The sequence below is a fragment of the Schistocerca nitens genome, chromosome 6 (genome assembly GCF_023898315.1).
Source record: "Schistocerca nitens isolate TAMUIC-IGC-003100 chromosome 6, iqSchNite1.1, whole genome shotgun sequence".
In the NCBI taxonomy this organism is placed as follows: Eukaryota; Metazoa; Arthropoda; class Insecta; order Orthoptera; family Acrididae; genus Schistocerca; species Schistocerca nitens.
In genome coordinates, this window is record NC_064619.1 from 572,654,308 (window position 1) to 572,682,225 (window position 27,918).

The following is a 27,918-nucleotide window of genomic DNA, read 5'->3' on the forward strand; positions in this document are numbered from 1 at the left end:
TTGGTGAGAGATCTGGAGAATGTACTGGCCAGGGCAGCAGTCGAACATTTCCTGTATCCAGAAAGGCCCGTACAGGACCTGCAACATGCGGTCGTGCATTATCCTGCTGAAATGTAGGGTTTCGCAGGGATCGAATGAAGGGTAGAGCCACGGGTCGTAACACATCTGAAATGTAACGTCCACTGTTCAAAGTGCCGTCAATGCGAACAAGAGGTGACCGAGACGTGTAACCAATGGCACCCCATACCATCACGCCGAGTGATACGCCAGTTTGGCGATGACGGATGACGAATACACGCTTCCAATGTGCGTTCACCGCGATGTCGCCAAACACAGATGCGACCATCACGATGCTGTAAAAAGAACCTGTATTCATCCGAAAAAATGACGTTTTGCCATTCGTGCACCCAGGTTCGTCGTTGAGTACACCATCGCAGGCGCTCCTGTCTGTGATGCAGCGTCACGGGTAACTGCAGCCATGGTCTCCAAGCTGATAGTCCATGCTGCTGCGAACGTCGTCGAACTGTTCGTGCAGATGGTTGTTCTCTTGCAAACGCCCGCATTTGTTGACTCAGGGATCGAGACGTGGTTGCACGATCCGTTACAGCCATGCTGATAAGTTGCCTGTCATCTCGACTGCTAGTGATACGAGGCCGTTGGGATCCAGCACGGCTTTCCGTATTACCCTCCTGAACCCACCGATTCCATATTCTGCTAACAGTCATTGGATCTCGACCAACGCGAGCAGCAATGTCGCGATACGATAAACCGCAATCGCGATAGGCTACAATCCGACCTTTATTAAAGTCGGAAACGTGATGGTGCGCATTTCTCCTCCTTACACGAAGCATCACAACAACGTTTCACCAGGCAACGCCGGTCAACTGCTGTTTGTGTATGAGAAATCGGTTGGAAACTTTCCTCATGTCAGCACGTTGTAGGTGTCGCCACCGCCTGCAACCTTGTGTGAATGCTCTGAAAAACTAATCATTTGCATATCACAGCATCTTCTTTCTGTTGGTTAAATTTCGCGTCTGTAGTACGTCATCTTCGTTGTGTAGCAATTTTAAGGGCCAGTAGTGTAATTGGTGATTACAACTGTGATGTCACGTTCCTCGCTGTCCTCATTTCTGCTACTTCTCATTACTTTCGTCTTCCTTCAATTTACGCTCAATTCATATTTTGTATTCATTAAACTATCCATTTCATTCAACAAATCTTGCAATCTTGACGTTCACTGACGATAGCGTGTCATCAGCGAATCTTATTATTGTCCTTTTTACCCAGAATTTTAATACCACTCTTGAAACTTTCTGTTATTCCATCATTGCTTCTTCGATGTATAGATAGAACAGTAGGAGTGAAAGACTACATCCCCGCTTTACATACTTTTTTCTCCGAGCAAATCGTTCTTGGTCATCTAGTGTTATTATTATTCCATCGTGGCTGTTGTAAGTAGTGTATTTTACCTGTCTTTCCTTATAGCTTATCCCTACATTTCTCAGAACTTCGAACATCTTGCACCATTTTACAATGTCGAACACTTTTTCCAGGCCGACAGATTCTATGAAAGTCTTTCGATTTCTCTTCAGTCTTGCTTCCATTATCAACTGTGACGTCAGAACCGCCTCTCTCGTGGCTTTATCTTTCCTAAAGCCAAACTGCTCTTCATCTAACAGAGTCTCACTTTTCTTTTCCATTCTTGTGTATATTATTCTAATGAGCAACTTGGATGCGTGAGCTGTTAAGCTGGTTGTGCGACAATTGTTGCACTTGTCAGCTCTTGCAATCTTGAGAATTGTTTGAATGATGTTTTTCCGAAAGTCTGAAGGTATATCGCCAGCCTCAAACTTTCTATACACCAACATGAATATTCGTTTTTTTGCCTCTTCCCCAAATGATTTTAAAAATTCCGATCGAATATTATTTATCCCTCCTCCTTTATTTGATCTTAAGTCTTCCAAAGCCCATTTAAATTCTGGTTCTGACACTGGATCCCCTATGTCCTCCCTCTCGCTTCCTGTTTCTTCTTCGATCACATAATGTCCTCCCCCTCATAGAGGCCTTCAATGTACTCTTTCCATCTATCCGCTCTCTCCTCTGCATTGACAGCAGGGAGACTAACTCACCGGTAACTACCACAGGAAAACACTCGGACGTTGGCGCACCAGGTGTATATAATCTGCGGCCTCGTGTTCGACTCCAATCCGCCACCAGCAATGGAAGGTGAAGCTTCGACAATGCCAGCCATTCGTGTTCACGAAATGTCAGAAAAATTATCAATGCAGCCGGCTTAACAACCCGAGATAGAAGCCAACTGGCGATAGAGGCTGTGTTATACTGTGTTCCCGTGATATCTCCTGGTGGGTAACAACCTTCCTGTCTGGTGAGATTACTTTCAGAAGTAGCCTGTTAGCCATCGTGGAAGGAAGTCAGTGTTCCACTCTGGAAAGATAAGTACATCGTAGTGAAAAATTCTGAAGGATGAATACATTTTCCGACACGAGGACTAGAGCCCATATTATTGCGTTTCAGGTCACTTCTCTTCGTAACTGAGCTACCTAGACAGTCAGATCTGCCATCTATCAGTACTTATCTACACTATATCCTGTGTAATGTCGGGAATGTAGGGAACAGTTACTGACAATAAAACTCGAGTCCTGGCGTCAAATGAATCTGGATACCACATCTAGTGGTTGTAGCTCTGCCCACCATAGTCAAGCATTCCAAGGTCAGGAACTAAATGCAGCTTCTCGATCGAGCAGTAGCATTTTCCGTTACGAAAAATCCGCATTTACAGCTACGAGCGCGATGGCCACCGTATATTGTCCCATACTGAATTCCAAATTCCCATAGACAAATTAATGGCACCGTGACTGATCAGCATCGCATAATCCGCATGGCCTGGCTTGGTTCGTAAAGACTTTAGTTCAATTGTTTTTTAATTAATTTATTAGCCTTTATCTTAAACAATAAACCCAGCTCTTACTTGTATAAGATACGTGGGTACTGACAGAAAATTATAGGTTGAATTTTGTTAGTTTGCTTACACACACACACACACACACACACACACACACACACACACACACACGTTGTAGGCAGAACACACTGGTTGGCTATAATTAAAGCGCAGCTACTCACAGCGGTTCAAGTGGGTTTTAACTATCGTACGGCTGCGAAACTTGGTAGATATTCTAATTATTTAATGTGGAACCGATATACGCTGTAAAAAAATATCAATTTCGGCCAACAGGTGCAAATCTGGCGCTGTAAAACACCTAGTCGACGTCTCCAATGCTCATCTTGAAAAAACTGTGTAAGGGGTTGTTAACATAACATAAATATTACGTTTTCCTCGCTTGTTTGACTTCTTTTGCTCACGTCCCATTCCTAATCAATTACACATGCAAACATTTCTATATGACTTTTTTGCATTCACAGTGTCAGATTTGCACATGGTGGTCAAAACTGGGACTAAGATTTTTGCTACGTAAATTGGTTCCACATTCACGCATTAGAATACTTTCATCTACATCTAAATGACTACTCTGCAGTTCACATTTAAGTGCCTTGCAGAGGGTTCATCGAACCACCTAGAAGCTATTTCCCTATCGTTCCACTCTCAGACGGCGAGCAGCAAAAACGAGCGCATGATCTTTCTGGGCGACCTTCGATTTCCTTTATTTTATGATGACGATCATCTCTCCATATGTAGGTATGTGTCAACAGGATATTTTCGCGATCGGAGGGGAAAGTTGGTGACTGAAATTTCATGAGAAATCCTGCAGCAACGAGAAACACCTTCGTTTCATTGATTGCTATCCAAAATAACGTATCATGTCCGTGGCATTCTCTTCCCTATTTCGCGATACTAAAAAACTAGCTCTACCAAACTCTACCTCGTTTCGCTGTCATACGATAATTACAGCCAACAATGGGCCTCTGTGAGTAGCTGCTCTTTGATTATAAACACCCAGTATACAGTTACAGGCCAATAGCATGTAACCTTTCTAAAATCAAATGTTACAGAACATTTCTGTGCAGTCCATTGTCAGTAATACATAGGTCTTAGATGCGGATTTTTGTCGCAACGATTAATCTGTACATTTTACAGAAAAATCTGTGCTCCTGTGTTGACAAAAACCCGTCACGCAGGCAGGTAACAGATGACCAAGCTCCTTAAGTTAATATAAAAGGATTCTAATGATCCCATGTAGTCCCAGACGCACGAAGAAAAGGTGATCTGTGTGCTCTCTTCTCCGCAAGAGCAGAAAGGTGTCTCTACAATGTGCAGCCTGTGAAGATGTTCACAGAAACACCTGTGGTTAAATCTGAGTCTGGCTCTCAGAGAAATGAGGTGCCTAGGCACTTAAGTTGTACGAGATTTCGTAGAATAGGTGATGCACACCTGAATTGTTGCATAATTATTGCCTTTGTGTCTTGTAGTTTCCTCCCAGTCCTGTGGCTAGTCCTCTATCATGCGCCTGTGTAGAACATATCGGTAAACTGTATTTGGGAATGCAGCACATGTGGCATATCCTATCACCCAACAACCCAGTGATTTCCCTGAATCGACAAGCACCTTGGTTGTCGAGATGGTTATTTGGAAAAAGGACACAGGCGATTTCTTTCGCCCATCCTTTTCCTGCCTAAATTTAAGCATCAGTTTTAATGACCTCGTCGGCGAAGAGACGTTAATTAGTAATCCTCCTTCAAGTAACATGTGTTATGACCTCAACGCTATCTTCAGTAATGATAAAACTTGGTAAACAGCTACCGGCTAATTTGCCAAAACACCATCTGAAATTGCCGGTCGGAGTGGCCGTGCGGTTCTAGGCGCTACAGTCTGGAACCGAGCGATCGCTACGGTAGCAGGTTCGAATCCTGCCTCGGGCATGGATATGTGTGATGTCCTTAGGTTAGTAAGGTTTAATTAGTTCTAGGCGACTGATGACCTCAGAAGTTAAGTCGCATAGTCCTCAGAGCCATTTTGAACCATCTGAAATTACCAAAACTGGTGTGGAGCTTCAAAGGCTTCTTCACCTCGAAAGACTTCCTTAAACCTTATATTACTGGAATGTTTCTAGGTTATGTGCCATGTTAATATCAACACAGAAATCGTACCCGAAGGTTCGTAGGGAATACTTGAAACATCAGCAATATAATAGCGGGTTGAGACCGGAATAAAGTGGGCTTCCTTCTGGCACCAAAAATGTGCCCAGATAAACGTTACGTTCAGTGAATAGTGCTCTGTAGGTGCCAAACCGATGATTAACTTAGCTTGCTCACCTGGAACATCATCTTCATTTTCCCCGACGTGAACGTTGGGGACAGCTTCACGCGCAACCTCCGCCACTTGTTGCCACCCAGCAGGAAAAGGTGTTTGGTCAGAGGATCAGCGTCATCGAACTTGAACCCCCTGTCCTGGAAGGACCAGAAATCCTTGACGAGGATAGTGCGGATCAGATCGGGATCCAGTATCACCAGACTCGGTCGGTTGAAGAAGTAAATCCCGCCGAAACGTTTGCCTAGAAGAAATAAGAAAATTAATTTTTCTCAGGTATGCATTTCTATGATTCATGTACCTTATGAGACCTTCATACATATTACAAAAATGTACCACCGTACAAATTTCAACCAGACCTGGTACACATATTATTTGCTACCTTGAAAGAATCACTTTGGGGGTATGAGCCACCTACCCATCAAAGGGGTGTGGGGTGGGGGAGAAAAATGAGTGTAGCCCATGACGCACCAGTATCCTAAGTTTACTCATCCAGTATTTGAGAATGAGAGCTTTTAGTGACTTACAACACAAATTACACATAATAATTTCGACCGTTCACGAAAATTTTTCTCGTTGACAACCCCCATAAAATGATGAAAGCAAACAAGTTTATCGCTTAAACATAGGCGCTGTTCGTGCAGCAAAACTGCCGCAACAGCAAAGACACTTTAATTTATTACTTCTTTACTAGTAATTGTACAGGTTTCCCAATGTCACTGAATTTACATGCGAAATTATGTCATTTCGCGGGACGTAGTACAGGAGATATGACATCATAAACACCGAGATGCGTGAAAAACTGACACATTGTAATGCATATGAGCTTTCCCTTCACGTGTTTAGGTCAAGTATCACGCACATTTACGTGATCAAGAATGCTCAGTAGCAGCTAGGCTACATGTACATCAGACAGTTATGCGTCAGCAAGCAGCATTAATGATAATATCACAGGAGGCAATGTCGTGCAACCTTAGTAGGGACAAGATCCACCTATTCGGGAGTCGGATCTTACAATCTGAGACAGTGTTACGAGACAAACTTCCGTCACAATGTCCGCAAACGTGACGCCAGATCCGCGTAGCCACAGCGATCTGAACGCCCATTGTCTGAAAGTTTGGATATATATAGGAAACGAGCGAAGTGTCCTTATTGGCTGAGGGAGAAAGGTGGGGTCTCTCTTGTCCTTCGGGAAGACAGGGCGAGTTAGTAGCGAGCCGCCGCTCAAAACGTATGGTCGAGTAACCGGGGGCGGCTCCAAAAGAACGGTCGCGAGTACATATTCCAGCTGTTAAACATGAGACATAGTGAAGGTTAGTTATCAGTGAACGCCACGTGTCGTGGGCAGTGTGTATCACGGTTATGGAAAATCGAAAGGTGTTCATGTGTTGTAAAGGGTTGATTAACGGCGTAGCCAAGAGCCGCCATATTGGAAATTCGGTGAAGTGTTTCAAAGCATTCTTTATTAAAACGAGTATAGTACAAAACGTTGTTAACGTTTAACAACTGGCATCCCGACCCAGCAGGATCACAACCTACATCGAACCTGGCGCCTGAGCGCTGCTGTTTTGCGACGATGGACTACCGCCGGCCGCTGTGGCCGAGCTGTTTTAGACGATTCAGTCTGGAACCACGCCACCGCTACGGTCACAGGTTCGAATCCTGCCGGGGGCATGGATGTGTGTGGCGTCCTTAGATTAGTTAGGTTTAAGTGGTTCTAAGTTATAGGGGACTGATGACCTCAGATGTTAAGCCCCATAGGGCTCAGAGCCATTTTCGAGGGACTACAGAAGCAGCAAGACACCAGGTTAGTGATACAGAAACAGGAGAAGTAAGGCAAAGTCGCTTCCTTCTCCCCACAATGCCACAGAGGGCATTGTAACATCCTCCTTGAAGTTTAAATTTCTTCCCTAGTAAATAAATTCTCAACACATTTCGCAGACAGTATTCGCATATGCTGCTGAATGCTTCTACAATCAATGTGCGACGTATATGCAGGAGGTGTGACGTCATAATCATTGAGCTGCGTGAAAACTAAACTATAGGCCAAAATTTGCTAGAGATATGGGTGATCTGTGTGCACAAATATATGTGAAATATATCAAGCGTGTACAAAATATATGAGACATGTTCGTATGTGGGCAAAGCATCAGATAAAAAAGCTCTTCCTAAATCCCTGGATCTATTTCAACCTTACTTTCCGGAAAGAAGTACTAGGAAGATAAGAACCAGCAAACCAGCAAATTTCTGCTGGAGTGGCAGTGATATCATAGAGTGGGGTAGGAGGTGATGAACAGACAGAGACAGAGAAGGGGAAGGAAATATACTGCAGGGAGGAGGAGATGGACAGAGAGGTGGAGGGGGATGTGTGGACAGGTAGAGGGAGCGGAAGGACATGTACAGTGAGGGGGGAATGAGGAAATGGACGCAGAGAACGAAGAGAAGGGGATGGAGAGAGAAGGGGCAGATGAGTCGATGAACAGAGAGGAGATGGACAGTGAGAGGGGAGAGGAGGAGATGCACAGAGGAGGGAGAAGGCAATAGACAGAGAGAGGGGAAGGAGGAGATGGACTTAGAGGAGGGGAGGAAAAGATGAACAGATGGGAAAGAGGCAAATGGACAGGAAGGGGAGGAGCACATGGCCAGAGAAAGAAAAGAGGAGGAGACGGATAGAAGGAGGAGAGAGGATGAAATGGACAGACAGAGGGGGCAGAAGGCATAGAGAGAGCAAGGAGGATTTAGATAGAGAGGGGGCAGGAGGAAAAGGACAGAGAGAGAGGGAAGGAGATGGAGTAATAGAACACTGGAGTAAGTACAAGCCCGAGCAGTGCTGGGTACTGATAGTTTAAAACATAACACCAAGAAATTAAAATGAGAGCGAAAACAGTAGGTAGAATAGAATGAGATTTTCACTCTGCAGTGTAGTGTGCGCTGATATGAAACTTCCTGGCAGATTAAAACTGTGTGCCGGACCGAGACCAGTGCTCTACCAGCTGAGCTACCCAAGCACGACTCACGCCCCGTCCTCACAACTTTACTTCTGCGAGTACCTCGTCTCCTACCTTCCAAACTTTACAGAAGCTCTCCTGCGATACCTTGCAGGACTAGCACTCCTGAAAGAAAGGATATTGCGGAGACATGGCTTAGCCACAGCCTGGGGGATGTTACCAGAATGAGATTTTCACTCTGCAGGAGAGCTTCTGTAAAGTTTGGAAGGTAGGAGACGAGGTACTGGCAGAAGTAAAGCTGTGAGGACGGGGCGTGAGTCGTGCTTGGGTAGCTCAGTTGGTAGCCGGCATGGTAGCTCAGCGTGTTCTGTCAGAGGGTTAGATGGCCCTCTGCAATTAAAAAACTGAGTTGATGGATCAACGACGAACTGAAACGGGTGTCTTCTGACGTCCGCACCGAGCAGATGCAACGAACAAAAACGAACAAAAAGAGATTAAAAAAAATATTAAAAAAAAGTTGGTAGAGCACTTGCCCGCGAAAGGCAAAGGTCCCGAGTTCGAGTCTCGGTCCGGCACACAGTTTTAATCTGCCAGGAAGTTTCAGTAGATAGAATACAATGAAACTCACATCCGGTCTTAACTCCGAAAAACGGGCGATATTTATTTTCCTCACGTCACTGGGAGCCACCAGGGATATCTGACTTACTGTATCGGTACTTTTTAGGTTACTATGCTGCAATATTAATTAGCCATATGTGTCGTAGGTCACATTTTTTTTAGATGTAATTCTTCTAATTTGCTTTGATGCGACCCGCCCTGAATTCCTCTCCTGCATCAACCTCTTTATCTCATGTCCTCAACTATTTGTTGGAAGCATTAGAATCTCTACCTTCTCCGACAGTTCTTGCTCTCTACAGCTCCCTCTAGTACCATGGAGGTAATTCGCTGATGTCTTAATACATGTCCTATCATCTTGTCCCTGATTTTGCGTCTCCAGCTACACATTCTGTATTTATTTTGAATTTCTATGCCCATCTTGAAGAAAGCATCTCATGGATACAAAGAACAACAATATTTTAACACTTACTAAAAAGAACGTCAATAACTAAATCATCTATGTTTCCTCGTGGACGAAACTTAATTTACTGCCGCTGTTTAGAAACATGTAAGACACTTGTGATGAGCAAGATTTACTCCGAAGTTTAATACCGCTTTGCATTAATAAAACTTGCAAGTTACCTGCCATTCATATGGGTTGGTATGTAAACTGTTTCGTGTTTAGCATTAATGGAACTAACACCACGTCGTATCTCATTTTCATTTCTTGATTGTCTTGTGATGTTTTAGTGAGTAAAATTGGCTACGAAACGTCAGGAGGAAAAATTTCTACTGTTCGACCACGGCCTCTTTGTTCGGAAGTTTTCATTAATTAAGACACCGGTCGTGAACGTCTACACGTTATTAATGTACAGGGCGAACCAGAATTCCACTGACAAACTTCCCGAGGTTATCCAGCGTACATTCTGAGTATATGCAAGGATCCGCGGTCTCTTGCAGCTCATTTCAGAGTAATAAAATGATCATGATTTATACATGTTGTTAACCCAATGACCTATGTTTGTGAGAAAATACCTTTACAACACTGAAAAAACCTGTAATATGTAATCGCCAAAATGAACAACATGAAATGTATTATTTGGATTCATGTAGTAGGCACCGAAATGTCACGCAAAATATTTCATAATTTGTCCGCCCCTGGTAGCTGAGTGGTCAGCGCGGTGGAATGTCATGCCTAACGGCCCGGGTTCGATTCCCGGCTGGGTCGGAGATTTTCACCGCTCGGGGACTGAGCGTTGTGTTGTCCTTATCATCATCATTTCATCCCCATCGACAAGCAAGTCGCCGAAATGGCGCCAACTCGAAAGACTTGACCCAGGCAAACGGTCTACCCGTTGGAGTCCCTAGCCACACGGCATTTCCATTTTCATAATTTTGTAGGCACATCCCCATGACCAACGTAGGCTACCTCCTACGCTGCAGACAGTATTCAGTACTATCACTGAATGTCTATCTAATTACTTCCTCTGTTCCCTTCTTTCTGTGACAGTGAGGAGCTTGTTACTTTTCTGCAGACCAGAAAGCTTCGTAGCTTGGGCGACATAGAAGTTTGCTTAAAAGGACCAGGAGGAGCATGTTCAGAGCTGAGTGCTTGTAGAAAGTGCAGAATTTGTTGTGGGTGATCTCTGCACTCCGGTCAGTCCAAGTGTTAGTCTACCTGTCGCAATAACTTCTTTGTACCTTGCCTGCAGAAATCCTTGAAAGCTAACAGACTGAGAGAAGCATGGGATCTATACACACTGACCAGTCATCCAACCCCAATCTCCTCCCCCCCTCCCCTCCCTACTGAACGAGTCGCCTACCTGCGACCTGTCTGACTGTGTGTAGGCATGGCAGGCCATACCTGCGCCCTGCCACATGGCAGCATTCACCTTGCCGATACAGAAGGAAAAAGAGCAGAGTGTGGGGTGATGGGCAGCGGTCAGGGCTAGCAGGTAGCGGTGCGTCGGTGGACCCAAACCACCTGGACCAAGAAACTGAGTGATTGGCTCAAACTTATTATTTCTGTAGAAAGCGCAATTTCCTGTGTGTGTCTAAGTGCAAGCCCTTTGATTTTTCAGCTACAGGATCCTGGCATACAGTGGGCCAGATTTTCTGCCTTGCTCCCTACGTTAGGTCATCATGGGAGAAAAAGCTTTTTTAACGTACTTGCAAAATTTTTACTAGAAGGCAATTTGCAGGGTCTGTTACAATTGCTCAGCGAGATTCCTACACCGACAGAATTAGCAGAATTACAAAAAGTTGTCAGCGGACACTTGCTGTTAAACTTTTGATGAGGTAACCCATAATGCTAGGAATTCGAAGAGTAGACTTGCTGCTTAGAGAAGGAAGAGTAATAAACTCACTGCCAGGCGACGGATGAGACAGAGTATGAAGGACAGGATGCACTCAGAATCTCCAGTCATTACTGCAGCCATCTTCCAGATTCAGACTGTGTGAGAATGGTAAAATGTTTTGGTGATGTAATCACCGAATCGAGGAGGATGCAATGCTTTCATTAGGGGCTATTTGCACAGTGGTAATATTCACAGTTGCTTCCATCGTGTACTCTGGCGATTCTACTGGTGTTTGTACTTATTTTTCCTTGTTCCTTCTTTAACCACTTACGATTCTTGCAGTCGTTGGCCATATCCGCATTTTAGTTTTGTGATTATGACTTTATTGTGTTCGCTCACTTGTGTCATGGTTATATGCCATAATTACTATCCCTTATCCATTTATTAAATGTTTACATACATATCTGAGACTGTAATTCACATGTTGATGCTTTATGGTAATTAACCAAATTATCACAGTGACCGGCTGTTTTTGTTCCAGATAGGTGAGCTCCTTCATTAACATGAGTATGTACATGTGTGGTGCGGTACCTATATTTTCGTGCTTGATTGGGCACACCTATTAATTTTCCTTTAATAAGGTGTTCCTACTTGTGTGACGTTGTTTTCTTTCTTAAATTTTGCGTGATATTATGGGAGAGCTTCCCTTCTCTATAGGTCACCGGGGACTGGGTTTATAGCATTTTAGGAACATGCTAACAGTTCAATCGGCACCTCACACAGTGTAAAGCTTAAGGGGTTTGGTGTCGCTGTGGAGACAGATCAACTTTGCGTAGTTGTGCCACTTTTTCATCGCATTCATTGAACCCATAAGCCAGGAGCATATCGGCCAACTCGCCATCAGTAAATCCATCGATAGTACTGCTCTGTATCACTATTAACACACTACTAACACTGCTGGTAAATAAACACTAGGCAAAACCGAACAATACTGAATATAAACTTGAGAGCAACCAGTTAAAGAGGGAATTACTGTTGCCATCATCATGTACCGTGACTAAACGGAAGTAAGTGTGTACCCTCGGAATTTGCATTATTGTCCACTATTTTCAGTGCAATACATACACAGAGCTAACTTGGACAAGGTACCACATGAAACACTCTGTAACGAGCTGCCAGAGGTCATGCGTCATTTATACCAAAATACTCAGAAGGAATCGGTGAACAATGTCTGAAAGTTAGTGGTTACCTGAAATGAACAGTCGGTGCAGGAGGTGATGTACAAATTTTGAAACTACTGAGTGTGAACTGAAAGTACTGAGTGAAACCGCTGCTGCTGTCTCTTTACTTATTTTTATCTTTTCAACACTGATCTACAGAATTTTCCCTGACAAAGGCAACTCAGACTTGACCTACTCCTTTATTACCCACAATGTACAAGCCCAAAGCAATCTGACTGCTATACAGTAACATGGCTTCAAATAATTAACATAAAAGAATGGTCCTGAATTGCAAAAAATCCTAACAATATCCGATACTTTTTCATAAGTCACTTACCGCACGGAAAATATTCATAACACGAACTACAGCAATTACAGCAAGCAGTAACTACATCCAGTTAAATAAAAAGATTTTAACTATTATAGACTCTAACTACTAGGAGGCATATGGTTAGCAAAAGAAAGATTTTGTTGAAGAGCAAACAATGTATTTAGAAGATTTTACCTTATTCATGTGACATCCAGTTCCAAAAGTTATATAGTTGTCAATAATTCAACTACCCAAACATTACCAACTGCATCCATCCTCATTTTACAACGCATTTCCTACCAACACTGAGTCTCCACGAAGAACACAAGTCCAAGCCATCCGCTCGCTAACTGTTAACTGCTAATCCGTCCAACCAGAGAGTCTCTTACCGAGCGCGCAGAGTGCTGTCAGCGATATTAATACAGCCTATAGGGCTGCCAACATACAAAAATATAAACAGGCTACTTACAATTTGTACTGCAATCTTTATGCGAAAATTTTCTGTTTACTTGTCAAGATCGCTATGTTGACACGTTATTGGGAAATTACTACGGCAACATAAGTTGCTATCTTCAAACCCATAAAAGAGAATTCGTTGAGATTACAGTTTTACAGTAGCATAAAAATATTGTCAGGGATGTGCATTACAACTCAATGACAAAAATTATGTACCCTTAAAACTGGGCAATGGCACTTCGGTCATACAATGCTTTAAGCCACTCTATCGCAAGAGTAACATACAACGTGCTGTACGATAATGAGTCACATAAAATTGATGGGCGAGAGTCCCCATCGGATCGAGTTCATCCGCCGAAGTGCAAGTCTTATATCAGGTGACGCCACATTGGGCGAGTTGTGTCACGATGATGATGCTGATGATGAGGGGAACACAACACTCAGACCATGGGCGGAGAAAACCTCCAACCTGGCTGGGACTCGAACCTGTGCCCACTGCACGGAAGGCAAATACGTTACCATTCATCTAAGCAGGCGGACATAACTCACATAAGAGTCTCTTCATATTAACTGATGCAATCCAAAGTCCAAATACAATAATAAATACACCTAACAAGTAAAATTAAATAAAAACTTATCACAAGAAAGCTTACAATTTATATGGAATGAACAAAACAGACATCCACTGCACATTATCATTTCGTGGTATAATGCCATGTTGGCCGTGGCAGGATGGGGCACACGAGAAATACGTGCACCACAACGAACCTGTGATGTCACACTAGTTGCCTTGCCCAACATACACTCCTGGAAATTGAAATAAGAACACCGTGAATTCATTGTCCCAGGAAGGGGAAACTTTATTGACACATTCCTGGGGTCAGATACATCACATGATCACACTGACAGAACCACAGGCACATAGACACAGGCAACAGAGCATGCACAATGTCGGCACTAGTACAGTGTATATCCACCTTTCGCAGCAATGCAGGCTGCTATTCTCCCATGGAGACGATCGTAGAGATGCTGGATGTAGTCCTGTGGAACGGCTTGCCATGCCATTTCCACCTGGCGCCTCAGTTGGACCAGCGTTCGTGCTGGACGTGCAGACCGCGTGAGACGACGCTTCAACCAGTCCCAAACATGCTCAATGGGGGACAGATCCGGAGATCTTGCTGGCCAGGGTAGTTGACTTACACCTTCTAGAGCACGTTGGGTGGCACGGGATACATGCGGACGTGCATTGTCCTGTTGGAACAGCAAGTTCCCTTGCCGGTCTAGGAATGGTAGAACGATGGGTTCGATGACGGTTTGGATGTACCGTGCACTATTCAGTGTCCCCTCGACGATCACCAGTGATGTACGGCCAGTGTAGGAGATCGCTCCCCACACCATGATGCCGGGTGTTGGCCCTGTGTGCCTCGGTCGTATGCAGTCCTGATTGTGGCGCTCACCTGCACGACGCCAAACACGCATACGACCATCATTGGCACCAAGGCAGAAGCGACTCTCATCGCTGAAGACGACACGTCTCCATTCGTCCCTCCATTCACGCCTGTCGCGACACCACTGGAGGCGGGCTGCACGATGTTGGGGCGTGAGCGGAAGACGGCCTAACGGTGTGCGGGACCGTAGCCCAGCTTCATGGAGACGGTTGCGAATGGTCCTCGCCGATACCCCAGGAGCAACAGTGTCCCTAATTTGCTGGGAAGTGGCGGTGCGGTCCCCTACGGCACTGCGTAGGATCCTACGGTCTTGGCGTGCATCCGTGCGTCGCTGCGGTCCGGTCCCAGGTCGACGGGCACGTGCACCTTCCGCCGACCACTGGCGACAACATCGATGTACTGTGGAGACCTCACGCCCCACGTGTTGAGCAATTCGGCGGTACGTCCACCCGGCCTCCCGCATGCCCACTATACGCCCTCGCTCAAAGTCCGCCAACTGCACATACGGTTCACGTCCACGCTGTCGCGGCATGCTACCAGTGTTAAAGACTGCGATGGAGCTCCGTATGCCACGGCAAACTGGCTGACACTGACGGCGGCGGTGCACAAATGCTGCGCAGCTAGCGCCATTCGACGGCCAACACCGCGGTTCCTGGTGTGTCCGCTGTGCCGTGCGTGTGATCATTGCTTGGACAGCTCTCTCGCAGTGTCCGGAGCAAGTATGGTGGGTCTGACACACCGGTGTCAATGTGTTCTTTTTTCCATTTCCAGGAGTGTACATAGGGAACACTCACCTCCAGGCAGGGCCTACAGGCAGTCAATACGTCAGTGAAAAGATGCCCACTAAAGGCCTTAACTTCGTCATGTCATTTCGAAAGCTTGCATATATTTAAATGCAAAGATAAGAATGACTGAAATAGTAGCTCACTCCCTGTCGGAGATGGCGCCGGCACTCATAAGACCTTTAGTGACACGGCTGTGACACACGCCACAGGACCTGTATATCTCGATGGCACCACATCATAGTAACTGATGACAAGATTTGAAACACAACAAAATGCTAGCACTAAGAGGTACCACCACATGGCGGTCCACGCTGCGTGACGTCAATTAGATGTAATACAACTAGGCCCCACGTTATATAACATTGAAATTAACATAGACAGTGTAACATCAAAGTAGTACGCGCTGTAAGTGGGCTGCTTCTGTGTTGGCAGCGCTGTGTAGCGCTTTGCATTGGATCTCTGACTGCGCTTTCTTTGTAAGAGACTCTGTGGCTGGTTGGACTCGTCGTTGGAAGTTAACCGCCAGTAGTGTTGTTGCAGTTGGAAGTTAGTCGCCAGCAGTGATGGAAGTACAGTTGTGTAGTTTGAGGCGAACAGCCAGCAGTGATGGATGTTAGATGTGAGAAGTTAGCATTATGGAGGGTGGAGGTCTGAAGTGTTAGCGTAGGTTAACGATCTGTACATGTTCGACCTGGAGATTGAATATTATTCATGGTTATATACCTTTGTATTAGATGTCAATGAGGATTTATATTCGTGTCTGAATTAGATGTCACGTTATTAAGGTAAAAAAAATACATTATTTGGTTTGCAACAAAATCTTTCCTTTGCTAACCACATGGTTATTAGTAGTTAGTGGCTTTAGTAGTTAGAATCTTTTATTTAGCTGACAGTATTGACGCTCGCTGTGTTGCAGTAGTTCGCATAATGAAGATTTTTGTGAGGTAAGTGCTTAGTGAAATGTACAGGTTATTGTCAAGATTTATTTTTAGTCAGAGCCATTCTTTTGAATTAATAATTTGAAGTCAGGTTGTAATTTTTTGAACAGGTAGTTTGCGTTCCGCTAGAATATTATGGGTCAGTGTTGACATGATAAAAAAAAAAGTAAAGAGAAAGTAGGCTCAGTACGTTCAGTTTTACTCAGCTGTCTCAGAATCAAATAACGTAGAAGTTTCTTCTTCTCAGTCGTTCTGCCGCGCTGGTTTAGCCGAGCGGTCTGGGGCGCTGCAGTCATGGACTGTGCGGCTGGTCCCGGCGGAGGTTCGAATCCTGCCTCGGGCATGGGTGTGTGTTTGTCCTTAGGGTAATTTAAGTTAAGTAGTGTGTAAGCTTAGGGACTGATGACCTTAGCTGTTAAGTCCCATAAGATTTCACACACATTTGAACTTTTTTTTTTTCAGTCGTTCTGCAATTTAACTATAGACACACACATTTAAATAAAGAAGTTTCAGCACAAAGTACTCTTAAGGGAGACAATATCAATAAAATTCGACCAGGGGACCTCATAACCATGGCACAAAACATCAGTGTATTTAACGTGTGAGAGGATATCGGCTAGAGGCCTGAGATACAGCCTTTAAACCCCTTCTTCCTAGCGCCGTAGATGATGCAATGAGAAACTTCTTGTTAAACGAATGTTAGCAAATTATTCTTCACGGAACTCTCGAAACAAACGGTAAGCATGATATCTGGTTGGTTTCGTAGCTTTCTTGATGTATTTTATGTTAAAATACATACGACAGCATTGTAAGGCCGGACTGTGAGATGAGCGGCTGTAGAGTCTCTGTTATGAATGGACTTGCTCCCAGAAGCCGTTATCCTTCACCAAGTTATGCACTAACGTTTCCCTACCTTTTCATATGTGTTTCGTGACGTATCTGATAGCCATAACCGTATTCCAGAAACCAATGAGGCCGTGCGCGTTGAATATATTAACGAAAGCGGGACACAGTATACAACACATCGTCGATAAAAATTGACTGTTGTCATTGTCATAAAGAAAGACACGAGGGGCGTGCAACAAGTAATGCAACACATTTATTTTCCCGGCCAGTTTCGATTGAAAATCTGCGGAATTTGTTGTGGAACATCGCTGAATATTCCCGCTTCAGCCCCAATAGTTTCATGAAGTTCCGACAAGTGGTGGCGCTTTACGTAGCCTTCAAAATGCCTGCAATGGAGGTGCATTCCAAGCAGAGAGCTGTCATCGAGTTCCTTTTTGCGGAAAACCACGGCATCGCAGATGTTCATAGACGCTTGCAGAATGTCTACGAGGACCTGATAGTGAACGAAAGCACGGTGAGTCGTTGTGCAAGACAGCTGTCATCGCAACAAGGTCGCGCAGACCTGTCCGATCTTTCGCATGTCGGCCGACCGCACACAGCTGTGACTCCTGCAACGTTGGAATGTGCAGACGCTCTCATTCGAGGTGATCGATGGAACCCAAAGAACTCGCTGCACAACTAGACGTCTCTGTTGGTAGTGCTGACACACTCCTCCAGCAGTTGGGGAACTCAAAGGCGTCGGTTCCTCGCCGTCTAACAGAAGACCGTGAAGAGAAACGAAGGAGCATCTGTGCGCAATTTCTTGCGTGTTACGAGGCTGTTGGCGACAATTTTTTTGTCGCACATCGTCGCAGGCGACGATACATGGGTTCATTATTTTGAACCGGAAACAAAACGACAATCCATGGAGTAACGCCAAACACCTCTCCGCTGACTTTGAGCTGGTTATCCTGTTTGATGTCCTCCCTCGTGGTGCAACGATCAACTTTGAAGTGTATTGTGCTACCCTCAAGAAATTGAAGAAACGACTTCTGTCTGTTCGTCGCCGAAAAAATACAAATGAACTTCTCCTTCTGAGCCGTGCGTGGCTCGTGTTCCCGCCATCATGTATTTTACACCCTGTTTTTAATGTACTTCCAACTCACTACGTTAATTTAAATTACTACTGTCACTAAGTTGCTGCTTTGCCTGACCGTGAGCGGCGTTAGCAGCGCGTCTCGATATATCCCCTCTCGTAGTATCTTCGCTCGACTGTGCGCCCCGATAGCTGAATGGTCAGCCTGACGGACTGCCGTCCTAAGGGGCCCGGTTTCGATTCCCGGCTTGGTCGGGGATTTTCTCCGCTCAGGGACCGGGTGTTGTATTGTCTTCATCATCATCTCATCCCCATCCAGCGCACAGGTCGTCCAATGTGGCGTCGAATGAATACCTGCACCGAGGCGGCCGGACCTGCCCCATAAGGGTCCTTCCGGACATTGACGCCAAACGCTCATTTCATTTCATTTGCTCGACTACTATTACTTACCGGTCGTTGTCTGTCTTGATGGAGTTCGGGTAGCGAGTTCGGGTCTGCCAGTCAGTTGGAACGCGTCTGGAGCGCAGTTCGGACCTGCCAGTTGGGGAGTTGCAATGCGGCACTAGTGCAGTTGGTTTGAAGCTGTGAGGTCTGCGTCGACATGGCTCGCCCGACCATTGCCGCCACGCATCACTTGTGTCGGGCCACGGTCTTGGTGGATCGTCGGTCGGTCGTCCAATCCGACGAAGCGTTTTGGCTAGCCGATCGTTCTTGAGTCGGCTGAGTGTGTGCATCGACTCCCGATTTGTCTCCGTGCGTGCTTAGTTAATGTTGGGTATCGTTCTGGTCTTCATGCAAGTGTTTGTCAGGTTGTGTGTGTAGTTCGTGATATCTCTACTGACGATTATTTTAGATGTTGCCAGCATTCTGAGAGGAGTCGGTTGGTTAGTGCGGACCAGGGAGGATCTCCGTATGGTACAGTCGGCTGGGTCCGCTGGCGGTCGCTGCACAGTGACGGAGTGTGTATGAAGCTGTCCGATCGCTACGAGCTTTGTGGCTCACCGACCCAGCACGTCAAACTTGAGTGGTGTGTTAAGTACGCAAGCCACGTCCGTTCATGTTGTGTCGTTCGTTTTGTGGTGTCACTGCCAGACACCACACTTGCTAGGTGGTAGCTTAAATCGGCCGCGGTCCATTAGTACATGTCGGACCCGCGTGTCGCCACTGTGTGATCGCAGACCGAGCGCCACCACACGGCAGGTCTCGAGAGACGTACGAGCACTCGCCCCAGTTGTACGACGACGTTGCTAGCGACTATACTGACGAAGCCTTTGCTCTCATTTGCCGAGAGACAGTTAGAATAGCCTTCAGCTAAGTTAATGGCTACGACTTAGCAAGGCGCCAATTGTCACAATGCATGTATCTTACGATTCTCATTTGTATAGTCAAGAGAGATGTATCCCAAGGAGTGATTAAAAGTTAAATATATTCCAAAGCTACGTATTTTCTTTATAGCAGTCATTACGTATCCTGTTCCAGACTTGACGCCAGTCGGCGTGTGTGTACGCGTGCCTTTCGGCTTCCTTCTCAGTGTGGCGTAGCTCGGTTGTTACGCCACAACACGTTTCAGTGATTCGCTGTTGGGGAGCTTTTCCTGTGAGCAACACCGAGTTTGCAGTGGTGAGATCGAGCCACCGTGTGGTGGAGTCAACTATATTGGTTCAATACAATTCAAGTGCACCAGCGGAATTTTCTGCCTTGTGGCCATTAGTGTTCTGGTTACCTGCCCTGGCCACTGACATAAATTCAGGCTGTGTTCCTTTTTGGTGAAGTTAACTATATTACCTTATTTCAAATTCAAGTGTACCGACGGAATTTTCTGCCTTGTTGCCGTTAGTGTTCCGGTTACCTGCCCTCACCACTAACACAATTTCAGGCAGCGTCCTTACCTCACCTGTTGTCGCTGTCCAACATGGTGTGTAGTTTTGACAGCTTAATACATATTTTATTGTGGATAATTAAGTCCGTAAGAGTTTGGTCTTTGAGTTTTATGTACCGATTGGTGGCGAGCAAGTCGTTTGGTCGGTTGGTCTGTGACTGTCTCTTGATTGGATTACCGACGGATCAAGTGTAGTTGAACCCACTACCTGTCTACCTGTCTCACATGTTGATGTTTCGAGGGCAGCCCCCCCCCCCCCCCCCTGGAGGCGTCTTAGTGCCGTTGTCTGTACTGTCGTTTTCATGGGTGTTTAATGGTCTGTTGGTAATCTATTATAGCCAATGTTTTAAAAGAAATTTTTTTATTGTGTTTTATGCAAATCAATTTATGTAAATCAATTGTGGGCCTTCAGCCGCTTAAAACCATATTCTTAAATTTAGTTATTGTCGTTGCGTTGCTTTTTCATTTAGTGTGTGTTCTGCAATTGAAAATTTAAAGGTTAAGGTATTTTTGAATTTTTGGAAAATCAGCTGTGGGTCTTCAGCCGCTTAAAGCCTTATTCTCAAAATTTCCCCTTAAGCGAAAACATTGCTGCCTTCTGCCTTAAAAGATTATGGTAATATATTTTAGAATTTTGAAATTTAAGTGTGGCCTTCAGCCGTTTGTATTGCACCATGCATGTACTTGTTCTATCTACTTTTGCCTTGAGGCAAAATTTTTTTGCTATTTTAACTGCATTTTTATCTTGTTGATTTTTAACATTTCTTGTTTGGAGGCCCTCAGCCGTGAAAGAATTGTATTTTGAAACTCCTAGTTGTAAAGATTCGGCTATGTGCCGTTTTGGTTTAAAGGTGTTATTAAATTACAACAAATTACAATTTTGAGTGAAACTGACCGACACCTTATTTGGCCCTTTCCACAATCCTAATCACCTGTTCTACCCAACGGGTTTAGCGGGCGTTTCACCTTCTCCATGACAATACAAGGTCTCACGCAAGTCTACGCACCAGAGAGGAGCTTACAAAACTTCATTGGACTGTTCTTCCTCATTCACAGCACAGCCCGGATCTCGCATGTTTCGAGTTCCGTCTGTTTGGTCCAATGAGGGATGCACACCGAAGGAAACAACACGTGGATGATGGGTCCGACGTCGACCAGTGGAGTGGTACCACGTTGGCACACGTTCCCTACCAGTGACATGGCTTAAGGGCGTCGCGCTCAGCGGAGATTACGTTGAAATATAGGATATTTTAGCCAAAATAGTGAGAATAATATGGAGTATTGAAATCCCGAATAAAAACAAACTGTTTTGACAAAAAAATGTGTTGCATTACTTATTGAACACCGCTCATACTTCGTACGAGTGTGCGAGACACAGCTGTTACTGAAAGTAAAATGGAAAGTCAGCAGTGCACTAAAGGTTCTTCTTTATCCACATGGATCATCAAACTTCTTGTAGCTTTTGTCTTACGTAGTTATTTCATTTTGGAGAACACACAGCGTAACTACCCAGTCACCATTTCTACAGATGTATCGGTATCAAAAGATAAGATGACTCCCTCTCTCTTATGTGTCGGGATTCATCAAAAAATGTTGCTAGTTAAACGGGATCACGCTCAAAGATTTGCCTTGTCGTTTCGTAAACCAAATCTTCCATGGCCAGGCGGCGTATGTCATGCGTAGTTCTCCTTCCCTTCAGTCGTCCGTAACAGGATCAAGTTTTTCGTCGTCTGTGTGAGGAACGTTTTTGTTTTATATCATCGAAATCATGAGAACTTTCAACCATAATTTTTTAACAGAAAGGGTAACGTCAAGGTTGATGGTAAGAGTACAGGTTGGGGAAAGGGAAACGTCAGCTTACAGGGAGAAGTTGCAGACGCCCATTAGGAAACAATTGGGAAAAACTGTAAGTTTAAGGGACAGATAATTAATAATATTCAATCTATTTCTAATAAGCTGCACTGAAGCTAGAACTTCTGAAACAGTTCTACGTCTCGTAAATAAACGTGAAACTCAAATTACAGAGTATTAAGTTCAGTCAATATTTCGTAAAAAATAAATGATCACATTCTTATGAGACAAATGTTATTTTACAACAAAAACTGTTGTATATTTACAGCCTTTGACTTGTAGCTTCAGATACCTCCGATTCTTCAGTTATGTAATGTTTGCATGAGTTGTCTTACCTTTGAGCTGCCGGTATGCGTCAGTGACATCCATGGGCATGGGCTGCTTGCCCACAAAACTCTTGTAGATATTGCCAAACGGAAACTGTGGTTCCAGGTAGGGTGCTCCCTTTTTCTGCCAGTACTTGTACGAATTGGAGAACCACGCGTACACTGCCACTGTCACCAGTGACAGGGCTACCAACAGCTCCGTGAGCCACGACTCCGCATACAAGCCCATGTTGCCGAGTCTGAAACATGAGAAACGGATGCTGTTGTCAGCCCTGCGAACTACTGACAATCATGTATCAAATGTTGTGCCTAACATATGGCCACATTCATTTCTTTTTCGTCAATCGTTTTTCTCTCTTCTTACAGCCATAGATCAACAATTGCGCATTTATTTATTTTTTCGTTTTTTATATATACATGAAGAACCAAACGGGAAGACCTGTGATACGCTGTGCTAAGTCGGAGGGTGAGACCTAAATGGACATTGAGGAGAAGAACGAAAAACAAAGCAGTAACGGACACGGTGGAAGTGGCGCCAGGTCGCCCGGCGTATCTTCTTGTTTCAGTCCGTCTTGCACCATGTTCGTTCGTTAAAGTACGTAATCAGTCATATCAACTTCTCTCGCTGGGGGCGTTCCAACTACTCGGTAGATGGTGCAAGACACTCCATACGTAATTTTCAAACCGATGACTGTATTGTGGTAGTGTCGAGTGCCGCTCATGGAGATAACACCAGAAATCAAGAACGTGTTTGGGGTCATCACGGCACACGGCCTGGCCGCGGATCCACAAGACTGCATTCATCTGAGCCCTGGGGTAGAACGTTTCGTCTGGTAGAAGAATCGTATGTGCTCCGATATGGAATGGCGCTGCACCTAGAATATACGCTAAAACCTTGTGCACAAGGTACCACACCTGCCCTGCATCTCCACAGTTGAGACAGTGTCCGTCGGTATCCACCTAATGAGATGACCAGTAAGTGGTGAATCCGCCAGGTGGGTGCTATAAAGAGTTTGTGTGCCACATACTTCCAGTTGACAACCACATACCACGCGGCTTTTGCGTCAGAGCCAAGTAATGGGTGGTGTTCCTTTCTCCAGACCACTCTTCACCTCGTAATTGGATATTTAGATTCGATCATGTTAGGCAGATGATATCACTGTAGTTCACCATAGAGTCGCTTCGCCCACCGCCAAAAGTGGGGTTGGGGTCGCTTGGCATCGATAAGCGTGGTCCAAACAGTATCACCCAATAGTACTGGTTAGAAACAGTCTTGGTTGCAATTTTATATTTTAGTTTTCTGCGACGCGTTTCGCCTTATTTAGGCATCTTCATGTTATCTACATCGAAAAAAGAGAACAAGTACATCTCTTTAAGAATCGCGATAGCGTTGTGCAGACTTGGATAACCTATAAGCATATATAAACAGATCAATTATTGAAAGAGCAAATACCTTATTTGGAATTTATTAGAAGAATCCATTAGTCAGTGTAGCCAAAGGGCATCGTCGAATATATCAGGTTAACATCGCCTTCGTTAAACTCAGTAAAAACTAGGAATATAAAATAGTAAAATCTTTACCTTTTCTAGATGGACGCGAGAGGCACCAAGATCTGCATAACGCGTTCCCGTTCACAGGAGCGAGTAACAGAGTAAGATGGGGGCTCAGGTAGTAAGCATAATGCACCACAGCGTCGTGTGCTACTAACACTGAAGCCTAATACAGAATCACCTCAATAGGTGGCGCTGCGACGCAGCAGTGATTAAAAATGAGAGTTCGCAAACTGGATATACATACCCACCAAAGTTTTATAAATGTAATGCACATGAAACATTGATACGTTGAAATTACTAGGGGCAACACCTGTGCAATAACTTACCCTAAAATTTTGACGAAGTAAAATATAAATGAAAGCAGTAAATTTAAAATGAGAAAACAAGGTGTATAATACAACGCACAGATGCACTACATAAATAGATTTTTCGTATCATATACCACTAGAAAGAGCACATTAAAAACACAGGACCGTAATTTCAGATAAAGAGGCCGCCCATATAATACTGAATATTGCGTCATTCGGAGCTAGAACTTCTAGCAAGAAGACAGGGTTAATATATAGGCAGAATTACGAGAGCATTAATTCTTCTCTGGTCTTATGTCGTCTTCTTAGCCAAGCCGTTAGGATTTTTTTGACTCAAATAGGATACTTGCGAGTTTGTCACTTTAATGATGACGCATTTTACACATTTCAATGTAGCTATAAAAAAGGGAGGAAAAGTTTACTCGCATAACGTCCTTCTTCCACGTTGGTGTGTATTTTTTAAGCCTAATAATTTTATTTGTATTTTATAAAAAAAGTCTACTTGCTAGAAGTTCTAGATCCGAATGACTCAATATTCAGTATTATATGGGCGGCCTCTTTATCTGAAATTACGGTCCTGTGTTTTTAATGTGCTCTTTCTAGTGGTATATGATACGAAAAATCTATTTATGTAGTGCATCTGTGCGTTGTATTATACACCTTGTTTTCTCATTTTAAATTTACTGCTTTCATTTATATTTTACTTCGTCAAAATTTTAGGGTAAGTTATTGCACAGGTGTTGCCCCTAGTAATTCCAACGTATCAATGTTTCATGTGCATTACATTTATAAAACTTTGGTGGGTATGTATATCCAGTTTACGATCTCTCATTTTTAATCACTGCTGCGTCGCAGCGCCACCTATTGAGGTGATTCTGTATTAGGCTTCAGTGTTAGTAGCACACGACGTTGTGGTGCATTATGCTTACTACCTAAGCCCCCATCTTACTCCGTTACTCGCTCCTGTGAACGGGAACGCCTTATGCAGATCTTGGTGCCTCTCGCGTCCATCTATAAAAGGTAATGATTTTACTATTTTATATTCCTAGTTTTTACTGAGTTTAACGAAGGCGATGTTAGCCTGATATATTCGACGATGCCCTTTGGCTACACTGACTAATGGATTCTTCTAAGTAATTCCAAATAAGGTATTTGCTCTTTCAATAGTTGATCTGTTTATACATTCTTATAGGTTATCCAAGTCTGCACAACGCAATCGCGATTCTCAAAGAGATGTATTTGTTCTCTTTTTTCGATGTAGATTACATGAAGATGCCTAAATAAGGCGAAACGCGTCGTTGAAAACTAAAATTGCAACCAAGACTGCTTCTAACCAATACTGTTAAGCACTGGTTTGCTCTATGCCACATATGGACTGGAAGAATTTCTGTAGTATCACCCAACTTGACTGAACAGAGCCAGAAGGTCTCCTAACGTAATCTGTGGGTCGAGAGACGCCAGCTCCATTGCGATCAGTAACGAGCTTGTAGGGGTCAAGAGGAATCTTCGCCTCACTTTCAGGTAGATACCACCCTCTCATAGATGTTGATAAGACCGAGTCCTTCTCTGTCCTTGGGCAGGGTAAGGGACTCGTATCCAATTTTAAACAACATTACTTTGCTGACAAAGGAAATGTATACAGCCATAAGCCTATCAGCTAGTGGTTACGTGATGACCGTAGGTGTTGATCCATTATTCTGGCCTATGCCTGTTGCAACAACCGTCTATAGTTCAGTGTTAACGTACACTAGATGTCGGTTGTGGAGTCCAGTCCTAGGCATCACAGTGTGCCAGTAAGGGGGGAGGGGGAGGGGTTTGATTAGAAGTCTTCTGCGATGATTGGTACCAAAAACCCTCTAGAAATCTAGAAATGTGAAATCAATTTGAGATCTCCTGCCGGTATCACTCATTACTTCATGCGAATAAAGAGCTTTTTGTATTTCACAAGAACTTTTTTTCTGTATCCATGCTCATTATGTGTCAATACGCTGTTACGTTCGAGTTAATTCATAATATTCGAACTGTTTATGTTCCAGAGTCTGCTGCAAATCGGGTCAGTGATATGAGTCTGTAGTTCATCGGATTACTTCTGTTTCCTTCCTTGCTTACTGTTGTGCCCTGAGGAACATCATAGTCTTTAGGTATGGATATTTCGTCGATCGAGCAGTTGTTTATGATTGCTGAGTATGGGACTACTTTATCGCCATTGCCTGAAAGGAACCTAATTGGTGTACTATATGGACCAGAAGACCTGCCTTTATTACGTGATGTAAGCTGCTGTACTACACTGAGGATATCTACCTAAGTAGCTCATGTTGGCATCTATTCTTGATTCGATTTCTGGAATATTCTGGAAAATTCGTGTAGAGGTTACGAGAGAATGTCACCACGAACAGTCAGAGATAGATTACTGGAAGCCGGATTGAGATTTCGAACTGCCATGTGTCGTTTAGCGCTGACGCCAAACTACAAACAACAGACACCAGCATGATGTAGAGCCATAGTCAGATAGGACAACGAGTGGCAGTCGGCAGTGTTCAGCGACGAGTGCCGCTTCCCTCCGCTTAGTGAGACTCACGCCAACGTGATCGTACTGACACTGTTACATACTTCGAGCACACATATCCGTATATCATAAAACAACATAGTCTGTAGACACTCATGTTCGATAGCCCATCACTAGTCACCTATGCACTAAACAGCGTGAAAAATGTATTTAATAGCCGGCCGAAGTGGCCGTGCGGTTAAAGGCGATGCAGTCTGGAACCGCAAGACCGCTACGGTCGCAGGTTCGAATCCTGCCTCGGGAATGGATGTTTGTGATGTCCTTAGGTTTGTTAGGTTTAAGTAGTTCTAAGTTCTAGGGGACTAATAACCTCAACAGTTGAGTCCCATAGTGCTCAGAGCCATTTGAACCATTTTGTATTTAATAGTAATGACAACGACATATAAATGTGTCAGGTAATTTTAAGTTGACCTGCTTTAAAGCCACAAAAATCTGCACCTATAATGACCTAAGGCCGAAATTGCAATCGTGAAACAAAGAAAGTCTTACAGTCACTGACGTAAATATGATGTCTTTTATGAACACTGCACAGTGTGCGTAGTGATCGGTGTTGGGAAATGTATGAACAACTAGGGATAAACGGAATGAGGTTGCGCTGTTTTAAACAGGCTGGCCTTGTATTGTAGAGGATGGAAACTCTATAATCTCCATCTGACCATCCTGGTTTAGGTTTTCCGTGATTTTCCTAAATTACTTCAGGCAAACCCCGGGGTGGTTCCTACTATAAGGCCACGACCGACTACCTGCTCCATCTTCATCACTCCATACAGCCCCCCCCCCTCCCCCCCACCCCCCGAGAAAATTTCGGAGGTTTATGATAGAAGTAAGTTTGGAGTAATGTACCCGTGGTCTCCGGCTGCGATGGTTTGAATTCTCATTCCCACTTTTTTGAATTAGCATAGCACTGGAAATATCTCTACTGCGTTACAATATCGACGTTATGCACTATGTGTCTCGTTTGTAAACAAACTTGACACATTCACGGTGCATGCTGTTGACATACAGCAATGCCCGCTTTAGTCCTCGCCCTCAAGCTTGCGCGTCATACGGGTCGGTTCTGTCTCGAATTAGTTTTCCCAGCATTTTGAGCTGTAAGTTGACAGTGAAACGCTGTAGTATCGAGAGGTATACTGATAAAGAATTGGCCGATATGCACGTTGTGTACGGTTTCACGTAATGCACTGGAACAATAATGCTATCCAGCGCTGTTACTGCAGCAACGGCATC

At 44.4% G+C, this 27,918-nt stretch overlaps 1 protein-coding gene across 1 annotated transcript in view; it reads right to left on the bottom strand.

Annotated features, from left to right (window-relative positions):
• The window catches only part of LOC126262806 (cytochrome P450 6k1-like), a 174,176-nt gene that overhangs the window by 143,579 nt on the left and 2,679 nt on the right, over positions 1–27,918 (bottom strand). The window contains exons 2-3 of the mRNA XM_049959646.1: positions 22,273–22,502; positions 5,293–5,531 (exon numbers count right to left, since the gene is read on the bottom strand). Coding sequence (XP_049815603.1) covers positions 5,293–5,531; positions 22,273–22,492 — 459 coding nt within the window. The 5' untranslated portion in view covers positions 22,493–22,502. The remainder of the gene's footprint in view (positions 1–5,292; positions 5,532–22,272; positions 22,503–27,918) is intronic.